Source organism: Pristiophorus japonicus, chromosome 7 (genome assembly GCF_044704955.1).
Source record: "Pristiophorus japonicus isolate sPriJap1 chromosome 7, sPriJap1.hap1, whole genome shotgun sequence".
Lineage (NCBI taxonomy): Eukaryota > Metazoa > Chordata > Chondrichthyes > Pristiophoridae > Pristiophorus > Pristiophorus japonicus.
Genome location: NC_091983.1, coordinates 188255400 through 188281414, shown reverse-complemented (window position 1 = coordinate 188281414; position 26015 = coordinate 188255400). Strand labels below are relative to the sequence as shown.

The 26015-nt window shown below is 42.3% G+C and overlaps 1 protein-coding gene across 3 annotated transcripts in view; it reads left to right on the top strand.

Annotated features, from left to right (window-relative positions):
* LOC139266917 (prolyl endopeptidase-like) overlaps positions 1 to 26015 on the top strand; it is a 166713-nt gene that overhangs the window by 127188 nt on the left and 13510 nt on the right. For all 3 annotated transcript variants that reach the window (XR_011593804.1, XM_070884543.1, XM_070884544.1), the window contains 2 exons: positions 4662 to 4756; positions 24688 to 24819. Coding sequence is in view for 2 of the 3 variants with exons in the window: in XM_070884543.1 (XP_070740644.1) it covers positions 4662 to 4756; positions 24688 to 24819 (227 nt within the window). In the remaining variant the exon portion in view is untranslated. The remainder of the gene's footprint in view (positions 1 to 4661; positions 4757 to 24687; positions 24820 to 26015) is intronic.

Sequence of the window (26015 nt, the reverse complement as noted above, 5' to 3'; positions counted from 1 at the left end):
TGTTTGTGGGAGTTAGCTGTGTGCAAATTGTCTGCTGTGTTTCCTACATTACAGCAGAGACTGTACTTCAATAAGTACTCATTGGCTGTAAGGCACTTTGGGACGTTCGGTGGTTGTGAAAGGTGCTATATAAATGCAAGTCTTTCTTTCGATTTACCCAGTCGAGTCTTCTGCATTCTTCAAATGAAAAGCAACTCCACCTACTGTGTTCTTGCCCAACTGATTCCTATCTTATTATCTATATAGTTAACTTAAATATCTAAAATTATTTTACCATATTAATTGCTTACTTCACATCTGGTAAAAACTGACCATGGCCAGAAAAGTTGCAATTTTTTTAAAAACTGTGGAAGGGAGAATCATAATACTAACCTGATAATGGCATTGCTGATGTAGATGTCTTGAAGGAAATTGCTTCCATTATATTTCCCATTGATAGCATTGTTTATCTATATGGTATACAAAGGGCAATAGTGGGATAATGGATGGGAGTGCTGACACATGAATTAATAATAAATGCAGGCATTGGCAAAGTAATAAAAAGATCCTTGTTGCATTTCTCAGTTACCCAGACTCGACAAATTTTTAGACTTTGGCTTTGGGTTTTTTCAGTGTTTTTTTTTAATAAAAAGGAAGTTCGGTGTTGGTTCTCTATATTGGACAGCTTTAATTTCATGTCCGCACAGGCACACTTATTGTTAGATAATCATTGAATGTGAATTCTCTTTTTATGAGCTATTAATACAAAATGTTGTAGAATTCTCAGGAATATATTCATCGATTGTCTCAATACGTGAAGTTAATATAAACATTGGCTTTAGTCTTCAAAGATGTGAATCAAACACAGGTAGTTTGAAGATTCTGTGACCTTTTGAGAAGTATTAAAAGTTTCATGTGACATTTTGGTTGGTAATATTCTCCGGCTGTCACATATCTCTAGAGAATGTCACCAAAAGACTGCATAGTATTGCTTTGTGCAGATGTTCCACATCTTATTATCAACTGAAAGTCTAGGTGCCAGTGAAATGCCAGTGCATTTCGATGAAAAGACTTCCTTTGATATACACTCAATAATTGATTTATGATTTAGTGAAATAAAGTAAGGTTTAATATCTTATTTGTTTAAAAGAAAATGTAATTTAATGTTGGCTGCAGATTTCAGTTAAAGGTTGGAAGGTTGTGTCAGGATTTATTTTGTAAATTTTCTCCCCTCTTTTGAAAGGCAGAATTTTGTTGCGATATTCCACATGGCTGACAATGCTCTGGTACTTTAGAAACATAGAAAATAGGTGCAGGAGTAGGACATTCGGCCCTTCTAGCCTGCACCGCCATTCAATGAGTTCATGGCTGAACATGAAAATTCAGTACCCCCTTCCTGCTTTCTCGCCATACCCCTTGATCCCCGAGTAGTAAGGACTTCATCTAACTCCCTTTTGAATATATTTAGTGAATTGGCCTCAACTACTTTCTGTGGTAGAGAATTCCACAGGTTCACCACTCTGGGTGAAGAAGTTTCTCCTCAGCTCGGTCCTAAATGGCTTACCCCTTATCCTTAGACTGTGACCCCTGGTTCTGGACTTCCCCAACATTGGGAACATTCTTCCTGCATCCAACCTGTCCAAACCCGTCAGAATTTTAAACGTTTCTATGAGGTCCCCTCTCACTCTTCTGAACTCCAGTGAATACAAGCCCAGTTGATCCAGTCTTTCTTGATAGGTCAGTCCCACCATCCCGGGAATCAGTCTGGTGAATCTTCGCTGCACTCCCTCAATAACAAGAACGTCCTTCCTCAAGTTAGGAGACCAAAACTGTACACAATACTCCAGGTGTGGCCTCACCAAGGCCCTATACAACTGTAGCAACACCTCCCTGCCCCTGTACTCAAATCCCCTCGCTATGAAGGCCAACATGCCATTTGCTTTCTTAACCGCCTGCTGTACCTGCATGCCAACCTTCAATGACTGATGTACCATGACACCCAGGTCTCGCTGCACCTTTCCCCCTTCCTAATCTGTCACCATTCAGATAATAGTCTGTCTCTCTGTTTTTACCACCAAAGTGGATAACCTCACATTTATCCACATTATACTTCATCTGCCATGCATTTGCCCACTCACCTAACCTATCCAAGTCCTCTGCAGCCTCATAGCATCCTCCTCGCAGCTCACACTGCCACCCAACTTAGTGTCATCCGCAAATTTGGAGATACTACATTTAATCCCCTCGTCTAAATCATTAATGTACAATGTAAACAGCTGGGGCCCCAACACAGAACCTTGCGGTACCCCACTAGTCACTGCCTGCCATTCTGAAAAGTACCCATTTACTCCTACTCTTTGCTTCCTGTCTGACAACCAGTTCTCAATCCACGTCAGCACACTACCCCCAATCCCATGTGCTTTAACTTTGCACATTAATCTCCTGTGTGGGACCTTGTCGAAAGCCTTCTGAAAGTCCAAATATACCACATCAACTGGTTCTCCTTCGTCCACTTTACTGGAAACATCCTCAAAAAATTCCAGAAGATTTGTCAAGCATGATCTCCCTTTCACAAATCCATGCTGACTTGGACCTATCATGTCACCATTTTCCAAATGCGCTGCTATGACATCGTTAATAATTGATTCCATCATTTTACCCACTACTGAGGTCAGGCTGACCGGTCTATAATTCCCTGTTATCTCTCTTCCTCCTTTTTTTAAAAGTGGGGTTACATTGGCTACCCTCCACTCGATAGGAACTGATCCAGAGTCAATGGAATGTTGGAAAATGACTGTCAATGCATCCGCTATTTCCAAGGCCACCTCCTTAAGTACTCTGGGATGCAGTCCATCAGGCCCTGGAGATTTATCGGCCTTCAATCCCATCAATTTCCCCAACACAATTTCCCGACTAATAAAGATTTCCCTCAGTTCCTCCTTCTTACTAGACCCTCTGACCCCTTTTATATCCGGAAGGTTGTTTGTGTCCTCCTTAGTGAATACTGAACCAAAGTACTTGTTCAATTGGTCTGCCATTTCTTTGTACCCCATTATGACTTCCCCTGATTCTGACTGCAGGGGACCTACGTTTGTCTTTACTAACCTTTTTCTCTTTACATACCTATAGAAACTTTTGCAATCCGTCTTAATGTTCCCTGCAAGCTTCTTCTCGTACTCCATTTTCCCTGCCCTAATCAAACCCTTTGTCCTCCTTTGCTGAGTTCTAAATTTCTCCCAGTCCCCGGGTTCGCTGCTATTTCTGGCCAATTTGTATGCCACTTCCTTGGCTTTAATACTATCCCTGATTTCCCTTGATAGCCACGGTTGAGCCACCTTCCCTTTTTTATTTTTACGCCAGACAGGAATGTACAATTGTTGTATTTCATCCATGCGGTCTCTAAATGTCTGCCATTGCCCATCCACAGTCAACCCCTTAAGTATCATTCGCCAATCTATCTTAGCCAATTCACGCCTCATACCTTCAAAGTTACCCTTCTTTAAGTTCTGGACCATGGTCTCTGAATTAACTGTTTCATTCTCCATCCTAATGCAGAATTCCACCATATTATGGTCACTCTTCCCCAAGGGGCCTCGCACAATGAGATTGTTAATTAATCCTCTCTCATTACACAACACCCAGTCTAAGATGGCCTCCCCCCTAGTTGGTTCCTCGACATATTGGTCTAGAAAACCATCCCTTATGCACTCCAGGAAATCCTCCTCCACCGTATTGCTTCCAGTTTGGTTAGCCCAATCTATGTGCATATTAAAGTCACCCATTATAACTGCTGCACCTTTATTGCACGCACCCCTAATTTCATGTTCATTGTTCACAAGACACATACAGATGAGGAAAGCCATTCATCCCATGTTAGCTCAACCATTTAGAAAATGAAACTTTCTTTCGCCCCATTATATCACTAACTCAATCCCTTTGACATCGGGGTGCCTGGTTTATGTGTTAACTTAGACAGAGGGTGCTGACAGATTCTGTGGCCATGGAAGTCATTAGTGACTAGGCCAAATCCTGTACTTACCCAAAAACTACATGTGTGTACTTTCCATCAGTGGAAATGTTGTCTGGTCTTTTTAAATGTTCCTTGCCCTAACCTGGGTGCTCTTTTCAGTTCTGTGTTCCAGCATCTGTCCCATCTGAAATCAGCTAACTCAGCAGGGAAGTAGGAATCAAATGTGGGACCTTCCAATTAGTATGGCGTAGTGTTGCATCTGGCTTTATCTACACAATCATCAGGGAGTCTACTTAAATGGTCCCATTTGTGACTTTCTATTTGCAACAGAGAGATTAATAGTTTAAGCTACATTCCCTTTTACTATTTTTTTCAACATATTTACCAAGATGTCAACACCTGGAAAAGAAGCTAAAATGTTGTTGAATGGCTTTTGTTTGTGTAATTGTCAGTTTTCCTTTTTGAATTTGTGATTTATTTATATTGGTTTTGTCATCTGTTTTAGTTACTATTTTATAAATGTTTTTAAAATACAGTAATTTACATTGGTGACTACTTGTAGGCTTTCTTTATTGATACTAGCTAAATGTTTTTCATATGTGAAAAGGTTTCTTATATAAGCTTATTTTGTTTGATATATAGCAGTTGGCAAGGCCTATGCAGAATTTAAAAATTATTATAGAATTTAAGACATTTGTTTTAACTTTTACAGTGTTTCAAGGCTTATTTTTGTGAGGCATCTGGGTGGTGTTTTAGCTGTTGCTAATATCAGAGGAGGAGGAGAATATGGAGAGACCTGGCACAAAGGTACAGCAGTTATTATAATTCTATACTTGTTGTATAAACTTTTTACATTTCAGATACATTTTCTTTTTCTCTTGGTATTGGACTTTTTTTTATTCTTGGGTTTCATTGACTTGATCCTATATCGTGTAATCAACAGGTGCAGAGTGTGGAATACATACCAGGCAATATTGGGTGATGATTTTGAACAATGTTAACATTTGCCTTACAGTTGAGATCAATCCAGTTCACATTGTTACGTCTCCCAATGGAAGTCCTTTGCCTTCCAATATGTCTTCTGTTACTAAGCCATTCTGAATCTTATCTAAACAATTTATCGCCTAGTCTATGAGCCTTAATCTTCAGAGTCTCAAAGCATTTTAAAAATCCAAGTAAGCTACTAGATTACCTTTCTCCACAAACCTGCTTACCACCTCAAAGAATTTCAATAGGTTTGTAAGGCAAACCTATTACTTCAAAAACCATGCTGACTGTTCCTTGCGACACCTATGCTCTTTTTAGATTTTTATTTGTAGCATCCCTTAATGCTCTCAAGCATTTTGTCTCACTGGATGTTGGACTAATAGCACTATAATTCCTGGGTTTGTGCCTTGCTACATTTTGAATATTGGAACTGCATTTACTGTCCTTGGGTACTTATAGTGCTCTGAAAAATATCAATGAAATAATTGCTGTCTCACTATTTGTGCTTTCATTGCTTGTTAGTTGACTTGTTTTCCTTTTTGAATTTGTGATTTATTTATATTGATTTTGTCATCTGTATTTGTTATTTTATATTCCTGCAAACATTTATAAATGTTTATAACATATAGTAATTTACAGTGGTGACTATTTGTAGGCTTTCTTTATTGATACTAGCTAAATGTTTTTCATATGTGGAAAGGTTTCTTATATAAGCTTATTTTGTTTGATATATAGCAGTTGGCAAGGCCTATGCAGAATTTTATGAAAAATATAAAACGTTTTTTCAAAAATCAGAACATTCTGCTGTAGGTTCCACGCAGTTCACAAAAAATTGTGGTTTGCCAAATCCAGTGTGAAGCTCTTAAGTAAAGGAGGCAGTAGACTTCAATGTTCCATCTTTTCTTTTGCCTACTTTTTTTTTACTGTATTAGCAAAAAAATTAATATGGGTTTGGACTCAATAGACAGTATACATTGACATCACTGATGAGTAACAAGTGTGTTTTATGATGATCACTTTGGCTGATGTCACTTAAGTATGTCCTCCTGATTTCAAGAAATAGATTTTCTCTGAGCCCCAATAAACGGTGCTTCAAATTTCTAACTAAATTACACAAGTAAAATCTATATTACCCACTTCACTCCGGACTTGTCGTGCTCTACTCTTCCACATGACCCTCCTGCACCCTTGATTCCCCAGCTCAGCTCCTTGCCACTCAACTGCCCCGCCTCAGCTCAGGACTTGCCAATATAATCAAATACTGCCTCGCCTTGGGCATTGTTTCCCCCACTTTACAAACATCCATCATCCATCCATTTCATAAAAAGCTTAGGCTTGACCACTTTGTTCTACCACCCCACCTCTCGCCACCTTGTCCTCTCACCACCCCACTCTGCCTACCCCTCTCCTTGCAGTTTGTTCGCAGCCCTTTGATCTGTCCATCTCAAAGCGCCAAGACTCTTGGTCAAGTTTACTGACTATATTCTGTGAGTTTGTGGCAGTGGTGCATTGTTACTCCTCAACTTCTCTGCAGCCTTGGACACAGCTAACCACACCATGGCCTTCACCACCTCTCCAGCTTGGTCCATCTCCATGGGACTGTTCTCGTGTAGTTCCATTCCTGCCTTACCTAAAGTTGCCTTCACATCTCCTGCAATGGCTTCATCTCCCATATCCCCAAGTATGGAATCAGTGTTCATAAGTACGCCGACAATGCCCAGCTTTATTGCTTCACTTCCACTCTTGATTCCACAACTGTCGCCATGCTCGCGGACTGCCTGTCTGACATCAACTTGTGAAGCATCATAGTTGCTTTGTAGCTCAGAATTGACAGGACCGCAGTCGTCCTGTGTGGCACCTGCCAGAAACTCAATCCTAGCCCCAGTTCCATTCCCCTTTCTGGGTGCCCACTCAATCCAAAAGTGGGTAAACTAGGTGTCTTGGTCAACCTTGAGCATCCTAGCCATCAATATTACCTATTTCAATCTCTGAAACACAAGAACATAAGAAATAGGAACAGGAGTAGGCCATACGGCCCCCCAAGCTTGCTCCGCCATTCAATAAGATCATGGCTGATCTGATCATGGACTCAGCTCCACTTCCCCGCCCGCTCCCCATAACCCCTTATCCCCTTACCGTTTAAGAAACTGTCTATTTCTGTCTTAAATTTATTCAATGTCCCAGCTTCCACAGTTCTCTGAGGCAGCAGATTCCACAGATTTACAACCCCCAGAAGAAATTTCTTCTCATCTCTGTTTTAAATGGGCAGCCCCTTATTTTACGATCATGCCCTCTAGTTCTAGTCTCCCCCATCAGTGGAAACATCCTCTCTGCATCCACCTTGTCAAGCCCCCTCATAATCTTATATGTTTCGATAAGATCGCCTCTCATTCTTCTGAATTCCAATAATTCAGGCCCAACCTACTCAGCCTTTCCTCATAAGTCAACCCCCTCATCCCTGGAATCAACCTAGTGAACCTTCTCTGAACAGCCTCCAAAGCAAGTATATCCTTTCGTAAATATGGAAACCAAAACTGTACACAGTATTCCAGGTATGGCCTCACCAATACCCTGTATAGCAGTAGCAAAACTTCCCTGCTTTTATACTCCATCCTCTTTTCAATAAAGGCCAAGATACCATTGGCCTTCCTGATCACATGCTGTACCTGCATACTATCCTTTTATGTTTCATGCACAAGTACACCCAGGTCCCGCTGTACTGCAGCACTTTGCAATCTTTCTCCATTTAAATAATAACTTGCTCTTCGATTTTTTTTTTCTACCAAAGTGCATAACCTCACACTTTCCAACATTATACTCCATCTGCCAAATTTTTGCCCACTCACTTAGTCTGTCTCTGTCCTTTTGCAGATTTTGTGTGTCCTCCTCACATATTGCTTTTCCTCCCATCTTTGTATCGTCAGCACACTTGGCTATGTTACACTCAGTCCCTGCTTCCAAGTCGTTAATATAGATTGTAAATAGTTGGGGTCCCAGCTCCCATCTCCACCCTTACTTTATCTCTACTGCAGTTGAAACTCATCCACATCTTTGTCACCTCCAGACTTGACTTTTCCAATATTAGCCTCGCCATCCCCAACTTACATAAGCTCCTGTTCAACCAGAAGTAAACCACCCCCACCCCCACCCCGTTCACCTATCACTCTGATCTTTATCAAGCTGCACTGACACTTCTCCCAGCGCACGGACTTCAAAATCCTCATTTTCAAATCCCTTCATGGCATTAGAAACATAGAAATCTACAGCGCAGAAGGAGGCAATTTCGACCCATCGTGTCCATGCCAGCCAACAAAGAGCGACATGACCCTTGATCAGCAGCCCTGAAGGTTACATATAAACCAATGAACAATGGCGGACAGGTAAAGAGGATCCGGCCCAACCAGTCCACCCCACACAACAGCGATACCCCATGTATCGCAACATTTTACACTCCACCCCACCTGGAGCCATGCGATTTCCTGGGAGAGGCAAAAAAATCAGATTAAAAACCTAGGCCAATTGGGGAAAATTCTTCTCCGATCCATCCAGGCGATCAAAACTAATCCAGGAGACCACTCTGACTATATTAGATTCCCTGAAGTACTTACCATCGTATCTGCGCCAGCTGATGAGTCTAATCCCACTTACCAGCTCTAGGTCCGTAACCTGCAGGTTACGGCACTTCAAGTGAACATCCAAACACCTTTTAAATGTGGTGAAGGTTTCTGCCTCTACCACCTTTCCAGGCAGAGTGTTCCAGACCCCCACAACCTACTGCATGAAAAAGCTTCCCCTCTAAAATCCCCTCTAAACCTTCCACCAACCACCTTAAACCCCCTCGTAATTGACCCCTCCACCAAAGAAAATAGGCCCTTGCTATCCACTATATGCAGGCCCCTCAAAATTTTGTATACCTCAATGAGGTCTCCCCTCAGCCGCCTTTGCTCCAAGGAGAGCAAACCCAGCCTATCCAATCTGTCCTCATAGCTAAGATTCTCCATTCCAGGCAGCATCCTCACAAATCTCCTCTGCACCTTCTCCAGTGCAATCACGTCCTTCCTATAATATGGTGACCAGAACTTCTCGCAGTATTCCAGCTATGGCCTAACCAGTGTATTATACAATTTAAGCATAACCTTCTTGCTCCTGTATTCTATGCCTCAGCCAATAAAGGCAAGCCCTGCAAAACAGATACACCGTTTTGAGTACTGTTGAGGGGGATGACTCCTCAGGGGAGTGCAGCAGCAGCCAAGTTCATGGCACCGTGGCTGGCTCTGCTGCACAGGAGGACAGGAAAAAGAGTGGGAGTGCGATAGTGAATTCAATTGTAAGGGGGAATAGATGGGCGTTTCTGTGGCCGCAACCGAGACTCCAGGATGGTATGTTGCCTCCCTGGTGCAAGGGTCAAGGATGTCTCGGAGTGGGTGCAGGACATTCTGAAAAGGGAGGTGAACAGCCAGTTGTCGTGGTGCATATAGGTGCCAACGATATAGGTTTAAAAAAAACGGGATTAGGTCCTACGAGACAAATTTAGGGAGCTAGGAGCTAAATTTAAAAAGTAGGACCTCAAAAGTAGTAATCTCAGGATTGCTACCAGTGCCACGTGCTAGTCAGAATAGGAATCGCAGGATAGCTCAGATGAATATGTGGCTTGAGGAGTGGTGCAGAAGGGAGGGATTCAAATTCCTGGGGCATTGGAACCGGTTCTGGGGGAGGTGGGATCAGTACAAACCGGACGGTCTGCATCTGGGCAGGACCGGAATCAATGTCATGGGGGAGTGTTTGCTAGTGCTGTTGGGGAGGAGTTAAACTAATATAGCAAGGGGATGGGAACCTATGCAGAGTGACAGAGGAAAATAAAATGGAGGCAGAAGCAAAAGATAGAAAGGAGAATAGTAAAAGTGGAGGGCAGAGAAACCCAAGACAGAAAACAAAAAGGGACACATTACAGCAAAATTCTAAAGGGGCAAAATGTGTTAAAAAGACAAGCCTGAAGGCTCTGTGCCTCAATGCGAGGAGTGTTCGGAATAAGGTGGATGAATTAACTGCGCAGATAGCAGTAAAAGGATATGATGTGATTGGAATCACGGAGACATGGCTCCAGGGGTGACCAAGGCTGGGAACTCAACATCCAAGGGTATTCAGCATTTAGAAAGGATAGACAGAAAGGAAAAGGAGGCAGGGTGGTGTTGCTGGTTAAAGAGGAAATTAATGCAATTGTAAGGAAGGACATTAGCTTGGATGATGTCGAATTGGTATGGGTGGAGCTACGGAATACCAAAGGGCAGAAAACACTAGTGGGAGTTGTGTACAGGCCACCAAATAGTAATAGTGAGGTTGGGGGCAGCATCAAACAAGAAATAAGGGATGTGTGCAATAAAGGTACAGCAGCAATCATGGGCGACTTTAATCTACATAGTGATTGGGCTAACCTAACTGGTAGCAATGTGGTGGAGGAGGATTTCCTGGAGTGTATTCGGGATGGTTTTCTAGACCAATATGTCGAGGAACCAACCAGAGAGCTGGCCATCCTAGACTGGGTGATGTGTAATGAGAAAGGACTAATTAGCAGTCTTGTTGTGCGAGGCCCCTTGGGGAAAGTGACCATAACATGGTAGAATTCTTTATTAAGATGGAGAGTGACACAGTTAATTCAGAGACTAGGGTCCTGAACTTAAGGAAAGGAAACTTTGACGGTATGAAGCGCGAATTGGCTAGAATAGACTGGCAAATGATACTTAAAGGGTTGATGGTGGATAGGCAATGGCAAACCTTTAAAGATCATATGGATGAACTTTAACAATTGTAAGGGGTTTTCACAGGGTTGTGCCTTGGGTGTCTCTCTGGGCTTCTGCCCTCACAGCTTATGCCTGGCCTGCAAGGTACCCTGAGTGCTGCAAGAGCATCCCTGGAGAGACTGTGTCCACAGCTTATGAAGGGGGTTTTGAGACTTGTGCGTCCCCACAGCTTATACCTAGCCTGTGAGGCACCTGTGAGTGTCAAACACTCCTAACCCCTTCTTCCCGAGCCTGTGACACACAGTTGAGCGTTTTCGAGGCGCTCCTAGCTTCCCTTACACGGTTCTGACATAAGACTCACGATCAGGAGATGTAATACAATAAAACTGAGACAAGGTGATTCCAAGAGGAACTTTAGGCTTCCAATTTATTTGACAAGGTGTAACTCAACAAACAGCAATACACCAACAAAACAATCCCCCTAAATCCCACTAAAACGGACCCAACGAAAATCTTTACACCAGTTTAGCAGTACAATGCCCAACCTCCCATCTTTCCTGGCCTAACTGAGTTGGGAGTTCTGGGGACCAGAGGTTATACTCACTACTGTGCCTTCCGCAGTCTGGTGGTTTGTTTCTTCTATCTTCGGTGCCTTCGGACACTGGTTTTCCTTCAGTGTCGAGAGGCTTGTGGTTGTGGTTGTTGGATGACGAGGGCAGGGAAAATCATCACTTCCTTCTTCACTACGTCAGAAACCCTTTTTTTATAGCCAGATTATCCAGTCCGCCTCTCCTGCTGAAGTCGATTCTTCTCATTGGTGGACTTTTGATTTTGAAAAATGCAGCAGTTTTAGATTGAGGGTTTTTTTTCCCACTGATCTTAACCTACTCAAGGTTTGAGTGGGTGTTGATTGCATTGGCCTCCTGTAGCCATTGTGCTAGTCTGGCCTGAGCCAGATATTTCTATGCCTGATGAAAAAGGTGTTGGAATATGTATGTGGCATTGTTTAAATGCTAATGTTTTCAAGGGGCAAGTTTTGAGGGTATACAGTTCCCAGACAATTTGATTAGTTCCAATGTCCAAACTGGCCCTTTTGATATTGACCCCACCCCTTTTCTTGCAGACCCAACATGCATCTTTTAAAAAAATTCCAAATTCGATTAAAGTTCGTAATTTCTTCCATGTGCACTTTAGGATTTCAAACTTTCGAGTAGATAGTTCCAAATTAAATTCCCTTTCCTATGAGTCCAAACACTGGAGGGGAGGGTCTCCATGAATGCACCCCCTTTTATCCCCTGCAGACCTTGTCTGCTCTCGGTTTCAATTCACAGCCCAGACTGATCCCACAGCCCTTTTCCTTCTGGGTAAAATGAGGGGGTTTTCGTCCTCCCCTACAATTGTACATCTCTGTCTGGAGTAAAAATAAAACGGGGAAGATGGCTCAACCGTGGCTAACAGGGAAGTTAAGGATAGTGTTAAATCCAAGGAAGAGGCATATAGATTAGCCAGAAAAAGCAGCAAACCTGAGTACTGGGAGAAATTTAGAAGTCAGCAGAGGAGGACAAAGGGTTTAATTAAAAGGGGGAAAAAAGGAGGAAGCTTGCTGGGAACATAAAAACTGACTGCAAAAGCTTTTATAGATATGTGAAGAGAAAAAGATTAGTGAAGACAAACATAGGTCCCTTGCAGTCGGATTCGGGTGAATTTATAATGGGGAGCAAAGACCAATTGGCAGACCAATTGAAAAAATACTTTGGTTCTGTCTCCACGAAGGAAGAGACAAATAACCTTCTGGATGTACTAGGGGACTGAGGATCTAGTGAGAAGGAGGAATTAAAGCATATTCTTATTAGGCGAGAAATTGTGTTAGGGGAATTGATGGGACTGAAGGCCAATAAATCCCCGGGCCTGATAGTCGACATCCCAGAGTACTTAAGGAAGTGGCCCTAGAAATAGTAGATGCATTGGTAATCATTTTCCAACAGTCTATCGACTCTGGATCAGTTCCTATGGACTGGAGGGGAGCTAATGTAACACCACTTTTTTAAAAAGGAGGGAGAGAGAAAATGGGGAATTATAGAACGGTTAGTCTGACATCAGTAATGGAGAAAATGTTGGAATCAATCATTAAGGATGAAATAGCAGCGCATTTGGAAAGCAGTGACAGGATTGGTCCAAGTCATCATGGATTTATGAAAGGGAAATCATGCTTGTTAAATCTTCTGGAATTTTTTTGAGGATGTAACTAGTAGAGTGGACAAGGGAGAACCAGTGGATGTGGTGTATTTAGACTTTCAAAGGCTTTTGACAAGGTCCCACACAAGAGATGGTATTGGAGGTAATGTACTGACGTGGATAGAGAACTGGTTGGCAGACAGGAGGCAGAGAATCGGGATAAACGGGTCCTTTTCAGAATGGCAGGCAGTGACTAGTGGAGTGCCACAGGGCTCAGTGGCGGGCCTCAGGGCCCAGCTCTTTACAATATACATTAATGATTTAGATGATGAAATTGAGTGTAATATCTCCAAGTTTGCAAATGACACTAAACTGAGTGGCGGTGTGAGCGGTGAGGAGGACGCTAAGAGGCTGCAGGGTGACTTGGACAGGTTAGGCGAGTGGGCAAATACATGGCAGATGCAGTATAATGTGGATAAATGTGAGGTTAACAACTTTGGGGGTAAAAGCACGAAGGTGGAATATTATCTGAATGGTAGCAGATTAGGAAAAGGGGAGGTGCAGCGAGACCTGAGTGTCATGGTTCATCAGTCATTGAAAGTTGGCATGCAGGTACAGCAGGCGGTGAAGAAGGCAAATGGTATGTTGTCCTTCATAGCTAGCGGATTTGAGTATAGGAGCAGGGAGGTCTTACTGCAGTTGTACAGGGCCTTGGTGAGGCCTCACCTGGAATATTGTGTTCAATTTTGGTCTCCTAATCTGAGGAAGGACATACTTGCTATTGAGGGAGTACAGCGAAGGTTCACCAGACTGATTCTAGGGATGGCTGGACTGACATATGAGGAGAGACTGGATCAACTGGGCCCTTTATACACTGGAGTTTAGAAGGATGAGAGGGGATCTCATAGAAACACATAAGATTCTGACGGGACTGGACAGGTTAGATGCGGGAAGAATGTTCCCGATGTTGAAGTCCAGAACCAGGGGGATACAGTCTTAGGATAAGGGACAGGCCATTTAGGACTGAGATGAGGAGAAACTTCTTCACTCAGAGTTGTTAACCTGTGGAATTCCCTGCCGCAGAGAGTTGTTGATGCCAGTTCATTGGATATATTCAAGAGGGAGTTAGATATGGCCCTTACGGCTAAAGGGATCAAGGGGTATGGAGAGAAAGCAGGAAAGGGTTGCTGAACGAATGATCAGCCATGATATCATTGAATGGTGGTGCAGGCTCGAAGGGCCGAATGGCCTACTCCTGCACCTATTTTCTATGTTTCTATTCCGTATGCCTTCTTAACCACCTTATCCACCTGGCCTACTTTGACGGATCTGTGGACAAGCACTCAAAGGTCCCTTTGTTCATCTACACTTCTAAGTGGCCTACCGCTTAATGTGTATACCCTTTCCTTATTAGCCCTCCCCAAGTGCATTACCTCACACTTCTCCGAATTAAATTCCATTTGCCACTGTTCTGCCCACCTGACCAGTAGATTGATATCCTCCTGCAGTCCATGACTTTCCTCTTCATTATCAACAACACAGCCAATTTTAATGTAATCTGCAAACTTCTTAATCATACCCCCTATATTCAAATCTAGATCATTGATGTATACCACAAAAAGCAAGGGACCTACTACTGACCCCTGCAGAACCCCACTGGAAACATCCCTCCAGTCACAAAAACATCCATCAACCATTACCCTTTGCTTCCTACCTCTAAGCCAATTTTAGATCCAGCATGCCATTTTGCCCTGGATCCCATGAGCTTTTACCTTTGTGACCAGTCTGCCACGTGGGACCTTATCAAAAGCTTTGCTAAAGTCCATATACACTGCATCGTATGCACTTCCTTCATCGGCCCTCCTGGTTATCTCCTCAAAATCCAATCTGGTTAGTCAAACTCGATCTTCACTTAACAAATCCGTGTTGACTGAACCTAATTAATTCTTGCCTTTCTAAATGTAGATTTATCCTGTCCTTCGGGATTTATTCCAATAATTTTCCCATCACTGAAGTTAGGCTGACAGGTCTGTAATTACTCAGTCTATCCCTTTCTCCCCTCTTAGCAGTCCTCCGGCACCATGCCTGAATCTAAAGAGGACTGGAAAATGATGGTCAAGGCCTCTGCTATTTCTTCTTTTGCTTCACTCAATAGCCTGGGATGCATTTCATCCGGACCTGGGGACTTATCCACTTTCAAAGCTGCTAAACCGTTTAATATCTCCTCGGTCACTGTTTATTTCATCCAGAATTTCATACTCCTCCTCGATAGCAGTATCTGCATTGCTCCTTTCCTTTGTGAAAGTATTCATTAAGAACCATACCCACATCTTCTGAGCCATATCTGTCTGCCCGCACCCTCCATTCATTCATTATTGGCCCACTGCAAGTTCTCTGCTCTCCCCCCTATTCTGCCATCAGTGGCAGTCTTCAATCATCTTGCATTCTTGAGCTCCTTCACTAAACCAACTCTGGCTCGCTACATATCTTGCCACCTTCAAAATCCTACCTAAAATCTACCTTTTCACCAGTTACTTTGGCTACCTCGTGTTTACCTCCTGGTGCTACTCAAGTCTGACATCCAACTGTGAAGTGCCTTGAGACATTTTGCAATATTAAAGGTCCTATATAAACAAGTGTTACTTTGGTTGGTGTAGTTCAGCAACCAATATGATTTTTACCTCGTGGTCATCCTTTGTGAAGACATCACAGCCAACCCTGATCCTGTTCTCTCTTGGTGTTCACATATGCACTTTGTCCAGCAGGAGTCACCAGAGAGCAACCAGGAGCAGAATTCCTAGCTCATTGTTTTTTTTTCCCCTCTTTAGTTTAGGGACACTGAGATCAACCACAGCTTCCCAACAGACTGTTACCTGGGAGCTTCTGATCTGTTTGGCTCAGTGCAACCTGGATAGTGCCTTTACCCACTAGACCATTGGAGAGCCGAGTAGTGCCATACTTAATTGCTATTGTCACTATTTTGCTGATTGACACTCTGGAAAAAAAACTTGCTTTAAAAAAAAATCCCGCAGTGTATGCATAATATTGAATAGTGAGCATTTTGTGCAGATACAATAAAGTCTTTTTGCAATAGATCCATGTCTTGTGGTCTATTTTGCAGGGATTTATAAAAGAAACGGAGATGTTGGCAACTATATAAATGTCAAATAAATGACTTGACTTAGTAAAGAATGAGCAATAAAGGCAGGAAAAGGTTATGTCAGCAGAACATGAGTTGAACTATTTGATAGTTGGTGGATTCTTGCTGAATATTCTATTTATACTGTGAAAATATCAGTGAAAGAAGCCTAAGCATTTTCTATTTAAACAAGCTTTAGCATAGCAGCTCACTTTTGCAAAGATGTACTCAAAGCTTTGGAGTGCTATGATTAGACATGCACAGTTAATGAGTCATGTTATGTTCAGAGGGTTTCAGAGCTACTCTGTGCCCTTTGAAGAGAGAGCACTCCCCCCCCCCCCCTCCCCTCCCCCCCCCCCCCCTCCCCTCCCCCCCCAAACTTTCCTTCCCCTTTAATATCTGGCTCCTCTGAATAGAACTAATGCAGAAGCTTACAGGAGATACTTATTAAACAACAAACTCGATATAGGTGGTATTGTGATGTAAGTGATGTTGAAGTATCTTAAAAGGACAAAATTTTTTGTGATTTATCCCAATTGTCAACTTGAGGTTAACTCTGGCTTGTCAAAGAATGCTCCCCTTGAAAGAATGGTGATGCCTTACCTTGTAGGCAATCTAACTTCTCATGTTTCATTCCTTGTCTATTTCTGTTGTTCTGGAACCAGAACCATTTTAAGTTGATGTTAAAACTTCTGTTCTTGCATACTTACATTAAATCATTCACTTGATTGTATTTATATATAAACCTGTATTCATGCAGATATGCTTCATTTTATTTTAATGTATTTGTGTCAGTGCTCAGTTTTCTACCCATCTGACTATTTTCTAATAGTGTCTTTCCCACATTACAACAGTGACTGCATTTCAAAAAGTACTTAATTGGCTGTAAAGCTCTTTGAGATGGCCTGAGGTCATGAAAGGTGCTTTATAAATGCAAGTCTTCCTTCCTAATGTAATTCTACCTATAAGGAATTCCCATGATCCTGCAGCATTTCTGATATAATAGTTTGTGGAGCTGCCATCTCATTATATTTCCATTTAGTGTGCAGTGCTCGAATGGAAAATCAATGTTTGTGCTATACTTGTGTTCTAATTGCTGTGCACTTTCTTGTTTCTCAGCACCATGAGATCATTGAGCAGTTCAATTAAAGGGCTTGTCATCTTTAAATGTAGCAAGGATTATTAGCTTGTATGTGATATTTTTCTGACCAAATAGTTCATAATTCCCTGGCAAATATTAATCAGCTGTACCTAAATTAGTATTGTTTCTTTCAAAATTAATAATATTTGAGTTGTTTAAGACTGCAAACTTTACAGATTCTGGTGCAATCATTCAAACAATTGAGTTTTATTTGATCTTTGAAGTTCAGAAATAGTTAAAGAGCTGCTGATTTAGGGGCAGGAAATAGCCATTAAGCCCAATAAGTCTACAAAAGGAGAACAAATCCAATCCGGCCGATTACCACCCCATCAGTCTACTCTCAATCATCAGCAAAGTGATGGAAGGTGTCGTCGACAGTGCTATCAAGTGGCACTTACTCACCAATAACCTGCTCACGATGCTCAGTCTGGGTTCTGGCAGGACCACTCCAGACCTCATTACAACCCTGGTCCAAATATGGACAGAAGAGCTGAAGTCCAGAGGTGAGGAGAGAGTGACTGCCCTAGACATCAAGGCAGCGTTTGACTGAGTGTGACATCAAGGAGCCCTAGTAAAACTGAAGTCATGGGAATCGGTGGGAAAACTCTCCACTGGCTGGAGTCATACTTGACACACAGGAAGATGGTTGTGGTTGTTGGAGATCAATCTTCTTAGCCCAAGGACATTGCGGCAGGAATTCCTCAGGGCAATATCCTAGGCCCAACCATCTTTAGCTGCTTTATCAATTTATCTTCCCTCCATATTAACATCAGAAGTGGGGATGTTCGCTGATGATTGCACAGTGTTCAGTTCCATTCTCAACTCCTCAAATTATGAAACAGTCCGTGCCTGCATGCAGCAAGACCTGGATAACATTCAGGCTTGGCTGATAAATGACAAGCAACATGTGTCTGGCAATGACTATCTCCAACAAGCGAGAGTCTAACCACTGCCCTTTGACATTCAGTGGCATTACCATTGTCGAATCCCCCACCATCAACATCCTGGGGGTCACCATTGTCCAGAAACCTAACTGGACCAGCCACATAAATACTGTGGCTGTAAAGGCAGGTCAGAGGCCCTAGGTATTCTGTGGCGAGTGTCTCACCTCCCGACATTTAGGGGTACAGTAAGTGTTACGGGATCAGTAATCCAGAGGCCTGGACTAATGATCCGGAAATGTTAGTTCACATCCCACCACGGCAGCCAGGGAATGTAAATTCAGTTAATTAAATACATTTGGAATTAAAAAGCTAGTCTCGGGAATGGGGACCATGAAACTACCGGATTGTTGTAAAAACCCATCTGGTTCACTAATGTCCTTTTAGGGAAGGAAATCTGCCGTCCTTATCCAGTCTGGCCTACATGTGACTCCAGACCCACAGCAATGTGGTTGACTCTTAACTGCCCCTCTGAAATGGTGTCGCAAGCCACTCCGTTGTATCAAAAGCTGCTACGACAAAGTCATTACTGTGGGAGCACCTTCACCACACAGACTGCAGCAGTTCAAGAATGCGGCTCGCCACCACCTTCTCAAGGGCAATTAGAGATGGGCAATAAATGCTGGCCTTGCCAGCGACGCCCACATCGCGTGAATGAAGCCTTTCCACTGTCTACAAGGCACAAGTCAGCAGTGTGATGAAATATTCTCCACTTACCTGGATGAGTGCAGCTCCAACTCTCAAGAAGCTCAACACCATCCAGGACAAAACAGCCCGCTTGATTGTCAAAATCCTAGAACTCCCTCCCTAAAAGCACTCTGGGAATACCGCGCAAACTGCAATGATTCAAGAAGACTGCTCACCATCACCACCTCAAGGGCAATTAGTGATGGACAATAAATGCTGGCCATGACAGTGATGTCCACATCCCAGGAACAAAATTATAAAAAGCCAATCTCTTTTCCAAAAATCCATCCCACTTACCTTCTCACCATCTGCTTCACTCCCTTCTCTTTCCATAAACTTAAGTAATTGTCTCTTGAACCTATTTATACTATCTGTTTCAATGTCCAAAGACGAGTATCTTATTCCAAAACTCTTACTCATTGGGTGGAAAAAGTACTGACTTCCTTTTTCCTTATTTTTAATGAGTGTCCCTAGTTTTTTGTACCAATTTGCATGGATAATTTTGCCAATTCCCCTCACAATCTTGAAAAGTTAAACTGGGAACCTTGAAATCTCTCCTAAAGAAAACAATTCCAGCTCCCTTAATTTTTCCCGGACGATCTTTGTTGCTTACCTCTAGCCCACCACAGCAGTAATTTCCTTCCTATGATCAGTTGACCAGAACTGCAAACCAGTACCTTAATTCACCTTAATTAGCCTCTTTTTACTGCAGCTAAACCTTGTGTTGGTTCCATATACTTATCCATTATCACCTCTAGATTCCATTCCTGACCAGCATGCTGTGTTCCATTTAGCGAACACTTCTGCATTTAGAGCCAGGTGGGCACCTTGGGTCCAGCAGGAGTTTGGCTGCTGCATGCGGATTAGTATATGACCACTGCACTCGGTGGGGCAGGGACTGGGCCATTTCTGTGTTAAGTCAGGAAAGAAGCAAGTCAAAGCAGAAGTCAAGAAGTGGAAAAGTCTGGGTACATAAACATGATACTGTACGAAGATGACAGCTGCTGCATTATCCTGTAGTGCAGTAATGTTGACATACTTTGTCAACGGTAACCTGGCAGTAAATGTAACGTGGTAATTGCTGCTACTCTGCATTGTTCCTTTGTAATTAAGCACAGCTCTAACAAAATAAATTAAAATGAGCAAAACATTAATTAAAGCTAGTAATTGGCTAGATCTCATTTGAGTAAGCAAGACATGTATTGCGTGGTTTTGTTTTTTGCTAAGATAAGTCATCAAACGTCAAATTGGAAGTAGGGTTTAATCCCTTTTACAAATTATACTGATGCATGATTATGGTTACATTATTTATTACAAGCACAAATCTGACATGAAACATTTCACTGTAGGACTGCCTTATCCCTCATTATGATGTAGTGTGGTCACGCTAATTTAGGGCTGCTTTTTAAAATAAAATTCCTGTTTGAATTTTATTAACACTTTGAGTTGAAACTGTAATAGTTTGAGTAATTTTATTGATATTGCACATTAGGCAACATTTTGAACGAATTATTAACAGGCAATCTGCCTTCCAAATGCATGAATTAAAGAAATAGAGACCAAAAAGGTGATAAAGCATTGTGTCTCCCAGAACACCCAGCTGTTAACATTGGTCTACATCAGACAATCTATCAAACGTTTCCCAACAACTGCATTATTTTGGTTAAAGACCCAGAAAAAAAGTGGTGATGTTTGTCAGACTGGGTAGTGGTAAACAGTGATGATCCTCAGGGATCATTATTGGGACAATTGCTTTTCTCAATATATGTATGTAAATTATCTGGACTTGTGCCCTCTATATACAATATCAAAATTTCCGCACACATTGGAAGTGTGGGTTATTGTGAAGAAAGTGACTTCATCAGAACATAGACAGGTTAGTAAATTGGACAGATCGATATTGGATAAAATTTAATAGAGAAATGTAAAGTGATGCATTTTGGAGAGGAATTAAGATGGTGCTGGGATGAAGAACTTTAGTTATAAGGAGAGGCTGGAGAAACTTTTTTTTAAACTAGAATAAAGATTAAGAAGAGCCTGATAGAGTTGTTCAAAATTGAGTTCTGATTAGGTAAATTGGGATAACTAATTCTAGTGGTTGTTGAGTTGATAAATAGTGTGTACAAATTAAAGATCACCAAAAGAATGATGGGAGTGGTTAGAAGAATTGTTTTCTTACACAGAAAGTTGTTGAGACATGAATTGCCCTACCAGAAACCGGGATGAAAGTAAAATCCACAACAGCTGTTAAGAGGGATGGTAGGTATTCGACAAGAAAACTTTTAAATGGTGTGGGGGAAGAGCAGGGTAATGGGACTGAGTAAATTGTTCGTTCTAGTTTGCGATTTCATTTTATAAAGTTAGCTGCCTAACCCACACCACCCCCTGACCCCCTCACAACCAACGCCACCTCCTCCCAGCTTGGTGCATGTGACTTTACCTGCCTTGTATTGGGACTGCAAGTGCAAGCCATTTTCTCCAACAGGAACCGGAGGGATTCCAGTATAGACCCTTGGGCATACATAGAAACATAGAAAATAGGTGCAGGAGTAGGCCATTCGGCCCTTCTAGCCTGCACCGCCATTCAATGAGTTCATGGCTGAACATTCAACTTCAGTATCCCATTCCTGCTTTCTCGCCATACCCCTTGATCCCCCTAGTAGTAAGGACCTCATCTAACTCCTTTTTGAATATATTTAGTGAATTGGCCTCAACAACTTTCTGTGGTAGAGAATTCCACAGGTTCACAACTCTCTGGGTGAAGAAGTTCCTCCGCATCTCGGTCCTAAATGGCTTACCCCTTATCCTTAGACTGTGACCTCTGGTTCTGGACTTCCCCAACATTGGGAACATTCTTCCTGCATCTAACCTGTCTAACCCCGTCAGAATTTTAAACGTTTCTATGAGGTCCCCTCTCATTCTTCTGAACTCCAGTGAATACAAGCCCAGTTGATCCAGTCTTTCTTGATAGGTCAGTCCCGCCATCCCGGGAATCAGTCTGGTGAACCTTCGCTGCACTCCCTCAATAGCAAGAATGTCCTTCCTCAGGTTAGGAGACCAAAACTGTACACAATACTCCAGGTGTGGCCTCACCAATGCCCTGTACAACTGTAGCAACACCTCCCTGCCCCTGTACTCAAATCCCCTTGCTATGAAGGCCAACATGCCATTTGCTTTCTTAACCGCCTGCTGCACCTGCATGCCAACCTTCAATGACTGATGTACCATGACACCCAGGTCTCTTTGCACCTCCCCTTTTCCTAATCTGTCACCATTCAGATAATAGTCTGTCTCTCTGTTTTTACCACCAAAGTGGATAACCTCACATTTATCCACATTATACTTCATCTGCCATGCATTTGCCCACTCACCTAACCTATCCAAGTCGCTCTGCAGCCTCACAGCATCCTCCTCGCAGCTCACACTACCACCCAACTTAGTGTCATCCGCAAATTTGGAGATACTACATTTAATCCCCTCATCTAAATCATTAATGTACAGTGTAAACAGCTGGGGCCCCAGCACAGAACCTTGCGGTACCCCACTAGTCACTGCCTGCCATTCTGAAAAGTACCCATTTACTCCTACTCTTTGCTTCCTGTCTGACAACCAGTTCTCAATCCATGTCAGTACACTACCCCCAATCCCATGTGCTCTAACTTTGCACATCAATCTCTTGTGTGGGACCTTGTCGAACGTCTTCTGAAAGTCCAAATATACCACATCAACTGGTTCTCCCTTATCCACTCTACTGGAAACATCCTCAAAAAATTCCAGAAGATTTGTCAAGCATGATTTCCCTTTCACAAATCCATGCTGACTTGGACCTATCATGTCACCTCTTTCCAAATGCACTGCTATGACATCCTTAATAATTGATTCCATCATTTTACCCACTACCGATGTCAGGCTGACCGGTCTATAATTCCCTGTTTTCTCTCTCCCTCCTTTTTTAAAAAGTGGGGTTACATTGGCTACCACTCTACCACCCCCATTATTGTCTACCTTCTTCCCTTTAGCAAGTTTCGAACCCACACTTGTTTACCCATGATACCTACTGAACTTGGTTTGTAAAGAAATGTCTGATGCAGTACTGTAGCTTTTTGATCGTGACGCCATTGGATTGACAGAGAGGGCAGCAAACGTAGGCACCTTGACTGACTATAATCAGAGGAGCTAAGGTTAATTGCAGAGCCTATCAGTGTCTTGAGATTAGTTTGCTTAGTACAAGCCATTGATCAAACCTTGGATCTATCTGGCCTGTATGGTTCGGTGCTGCATCAGAACAGAAACCTCTACACTCTACAGAAATTATACATTTTTTGGATGGGGAGAAAAACACAAGAACGCAGTCCTTCTGATATGAGTTTAGCATTGCTAAAGTGATGTCAGCACAACAACCAGTCATTTTAAATAAACACAGAAGATACTGGAAAACGCAATAAGTTTGTCAGTGTTTGAAAAGAGGATGTTCACATTTTGGGTATATTTACTGATTTTTTTTAAAATTTTTACTTCGCTGTTCCAGTACATGCAGTTTTTTTTCTTTGTCCTGTATGTTTCCTTTCCAAAACTTTACAGAGCTATCTTCCCCAGGATAGTCATTTTTGTCTAGTTACCATCAGAAAGGGACCCTTTGTTGTCATTATTACCTTCAGGTCTCAGAAGTTGTAGCATTTTTCAGTTTATAGTTCTTAATTACATTTATTTTGCCTCTTACATTTGGTGTGTAATGGTAGCCAACTCCAGTTTCAAAAACTGCCAGGCCTTTATAATGGCCAACAGCTGGAACCACTTCCTGATATCCCTGTTAGTGAAGCATTTTAGAGGCATGCAAGATTTATTAACTCTTACAGCCAGCTGTGCAACCACAGAGCTAGCCAAGAGTGTCCCTTCGCCATTCAGGGAAATAAGAAATCCTGGTGTAAAAGGTCATCCCTTTTCATAGCTGGACTGAGCAGTTAAGAAAGCAAAAGATCTAGTGCTAAAGTAAAAGATGGAACTTGCATTTATACTGCATCTTTCACAACCTCAAGACGTCCCAAAGCGCTTTACCTCATTGAGCTACTTTTGTTGAAGTATAGTCACAATTGTTATATGGGAAACGCGGCAGCCAATTTGCACACAGCAAAGTCCCACAAACAGCTGATGATCTGCTTTTAGTTATGTTTTAGAGACAAATATTAACCAGGACACCGGAGGGAACTCCCCTGCTGTTCTTTGAAATAGTGCCATGGGATCTGAGAGGGCAGACGGTGCTTGGTTTAACGTCTCATCCGAAAGACTGGTAGGCAGCTGGGGGGGTACTTGGTCCTCCCCAGGCCCCAGAAAGATCTTTAAGCTGCCCCCATCATCACTTTTTTTTTTTCCTTTGGCAGTCCAAGCCACAATCCCAGCCTGGACCCCCAGGTCTGCCCTTTGACCAGCCAGTACATTCAAGCATACCACCAACACTACACTGGGTCCCTCCCAACAAGCCATTCTACAAATTCCAGTGTAAGGCCAGGATGTGAAATATCAGGATTTCGGCCTATTTTGCTGCCCCTCCCGCGGAAGGGCCAAGATGCTTCAGAATTCTGCCAGTAACAGCTAATTGCATGTCTTCATCACATTTAGAGGTTTGATTACAGGATAAGAATTATTTTTGTTAAATTTTTATCAAGAATATGATTGTACGGTGTGACTTCATTTATCATTTTAGGAAGGGTGATTCTAATGCAATGCATTTCAGTTTTCTAAAACTATCAAAGCATATTGGAACAATATCATGTTACATACTTTGTCTGTAATTTCAATCCTTCTGTAAGGTAACAGGAAGATATATATGTATTTAGATGTAAATGGATTATTTGTTAATTTAGTACAGAAATAATATTAACTGAAGCACTGGAAACTGACCTCCAAATCAATTATGGTATTTTAACTTGTAGGAGGTATGCTGGAAAACAAGCAAAATTGTTTTGATGACTTTCAACATGCTGCTAAAATTCTCATCAAGAAGGGCTACACTACTTCAAAGAAACTGACCATTAATGGAGGCTCTAATGGTGGTCTGTTAGTGGGTATGTTGACATATTTTGTGTGTATCAGTTCATCATCATGTACATTGGCAATGGGTTAATATGCTACCTTAACACACATTGCAGGGATTTCATGAGGAGAGATTGATGAACAGTGGCAGTAGTGAACTTGACTTTTTGCTTTTTGTCTGTTTCTTACAACCTATATGGGTATGATTTATGACTACGCAAACTCAAATTCATCAGGGTATACATAAAATGATTGAGTTAAGATCTTTTTTCTCCAATAATTTGAACCATCACTGATGTGTTGCAGTTAAAGTGCATGAAAACCAGCTTTATCTTTAACCTTCTCTTCGAGGAAGAGTTTCACCTCTAAAACATCAACTTGTGTTCTCTTGACAGATGCTGCCTGACTTGCTGAATGTTTTCAGCCATTTCTCTTTTTGTCTTTAACCCATGTAATTCTGGTATGATTTTACTGTAAGTTTCTTTTTAAAATGTGTTACTCCATGGTTTTAATAATGATTTCTAATTAATTTGTACTTGAAGACACCTTTTAAAAACATATAAGAAATCTGAGCAGGCCATTTGACACCTCAAGCCTGTTCCACCATTTAATAAGATCATGGCTGACCTGATCATGGACTCAGCTCCACTTCCCTGCCTGCTCCCCATAATCCTTTATTCCCTTATCGCTCAAAAATCTGTCTATCTCTGCCTTAAATATATTCAATGACCCAGCCTCCACAGCTCTCTGGTGCAGAGAATTCCACAGATTTACAACCCTCAGAGAAGAAATTCCTCCTCATCTCGGTTTTAAATGGGCAGCGCTTTATTCTGAGACTATGCCCCCTAGTTTTAGTTTCCCCTATGAGTGGAAATATCCTCTCTGCATCCACCTTGTCGAGCCCCCTCATTATCTTATATGTTTCGATAAGATCACCTCTCATTCTTCTGAACTCCAATGAGTATAGGCCCAACCTACTCAACCGATCTTCATAAATCAACCCCTCATCTCCGGAATCAACCTCTGAACAGCCTCCAATGCAAGTATATCCTTCCTTCACTGAACCTCCGTCAAGATCTCTCACTGCATCTCCGCACCAAACATTCGCCGAACCTCCGCCACGATCACTCGCCGCGCATCTGCCCTGACCTTCCCGCTCCTCCTCTGTACTTGGGCCCCACCAATGTTCCTGCCCGCTCTAAACAACGACCTGGGTTTTGATCATGTC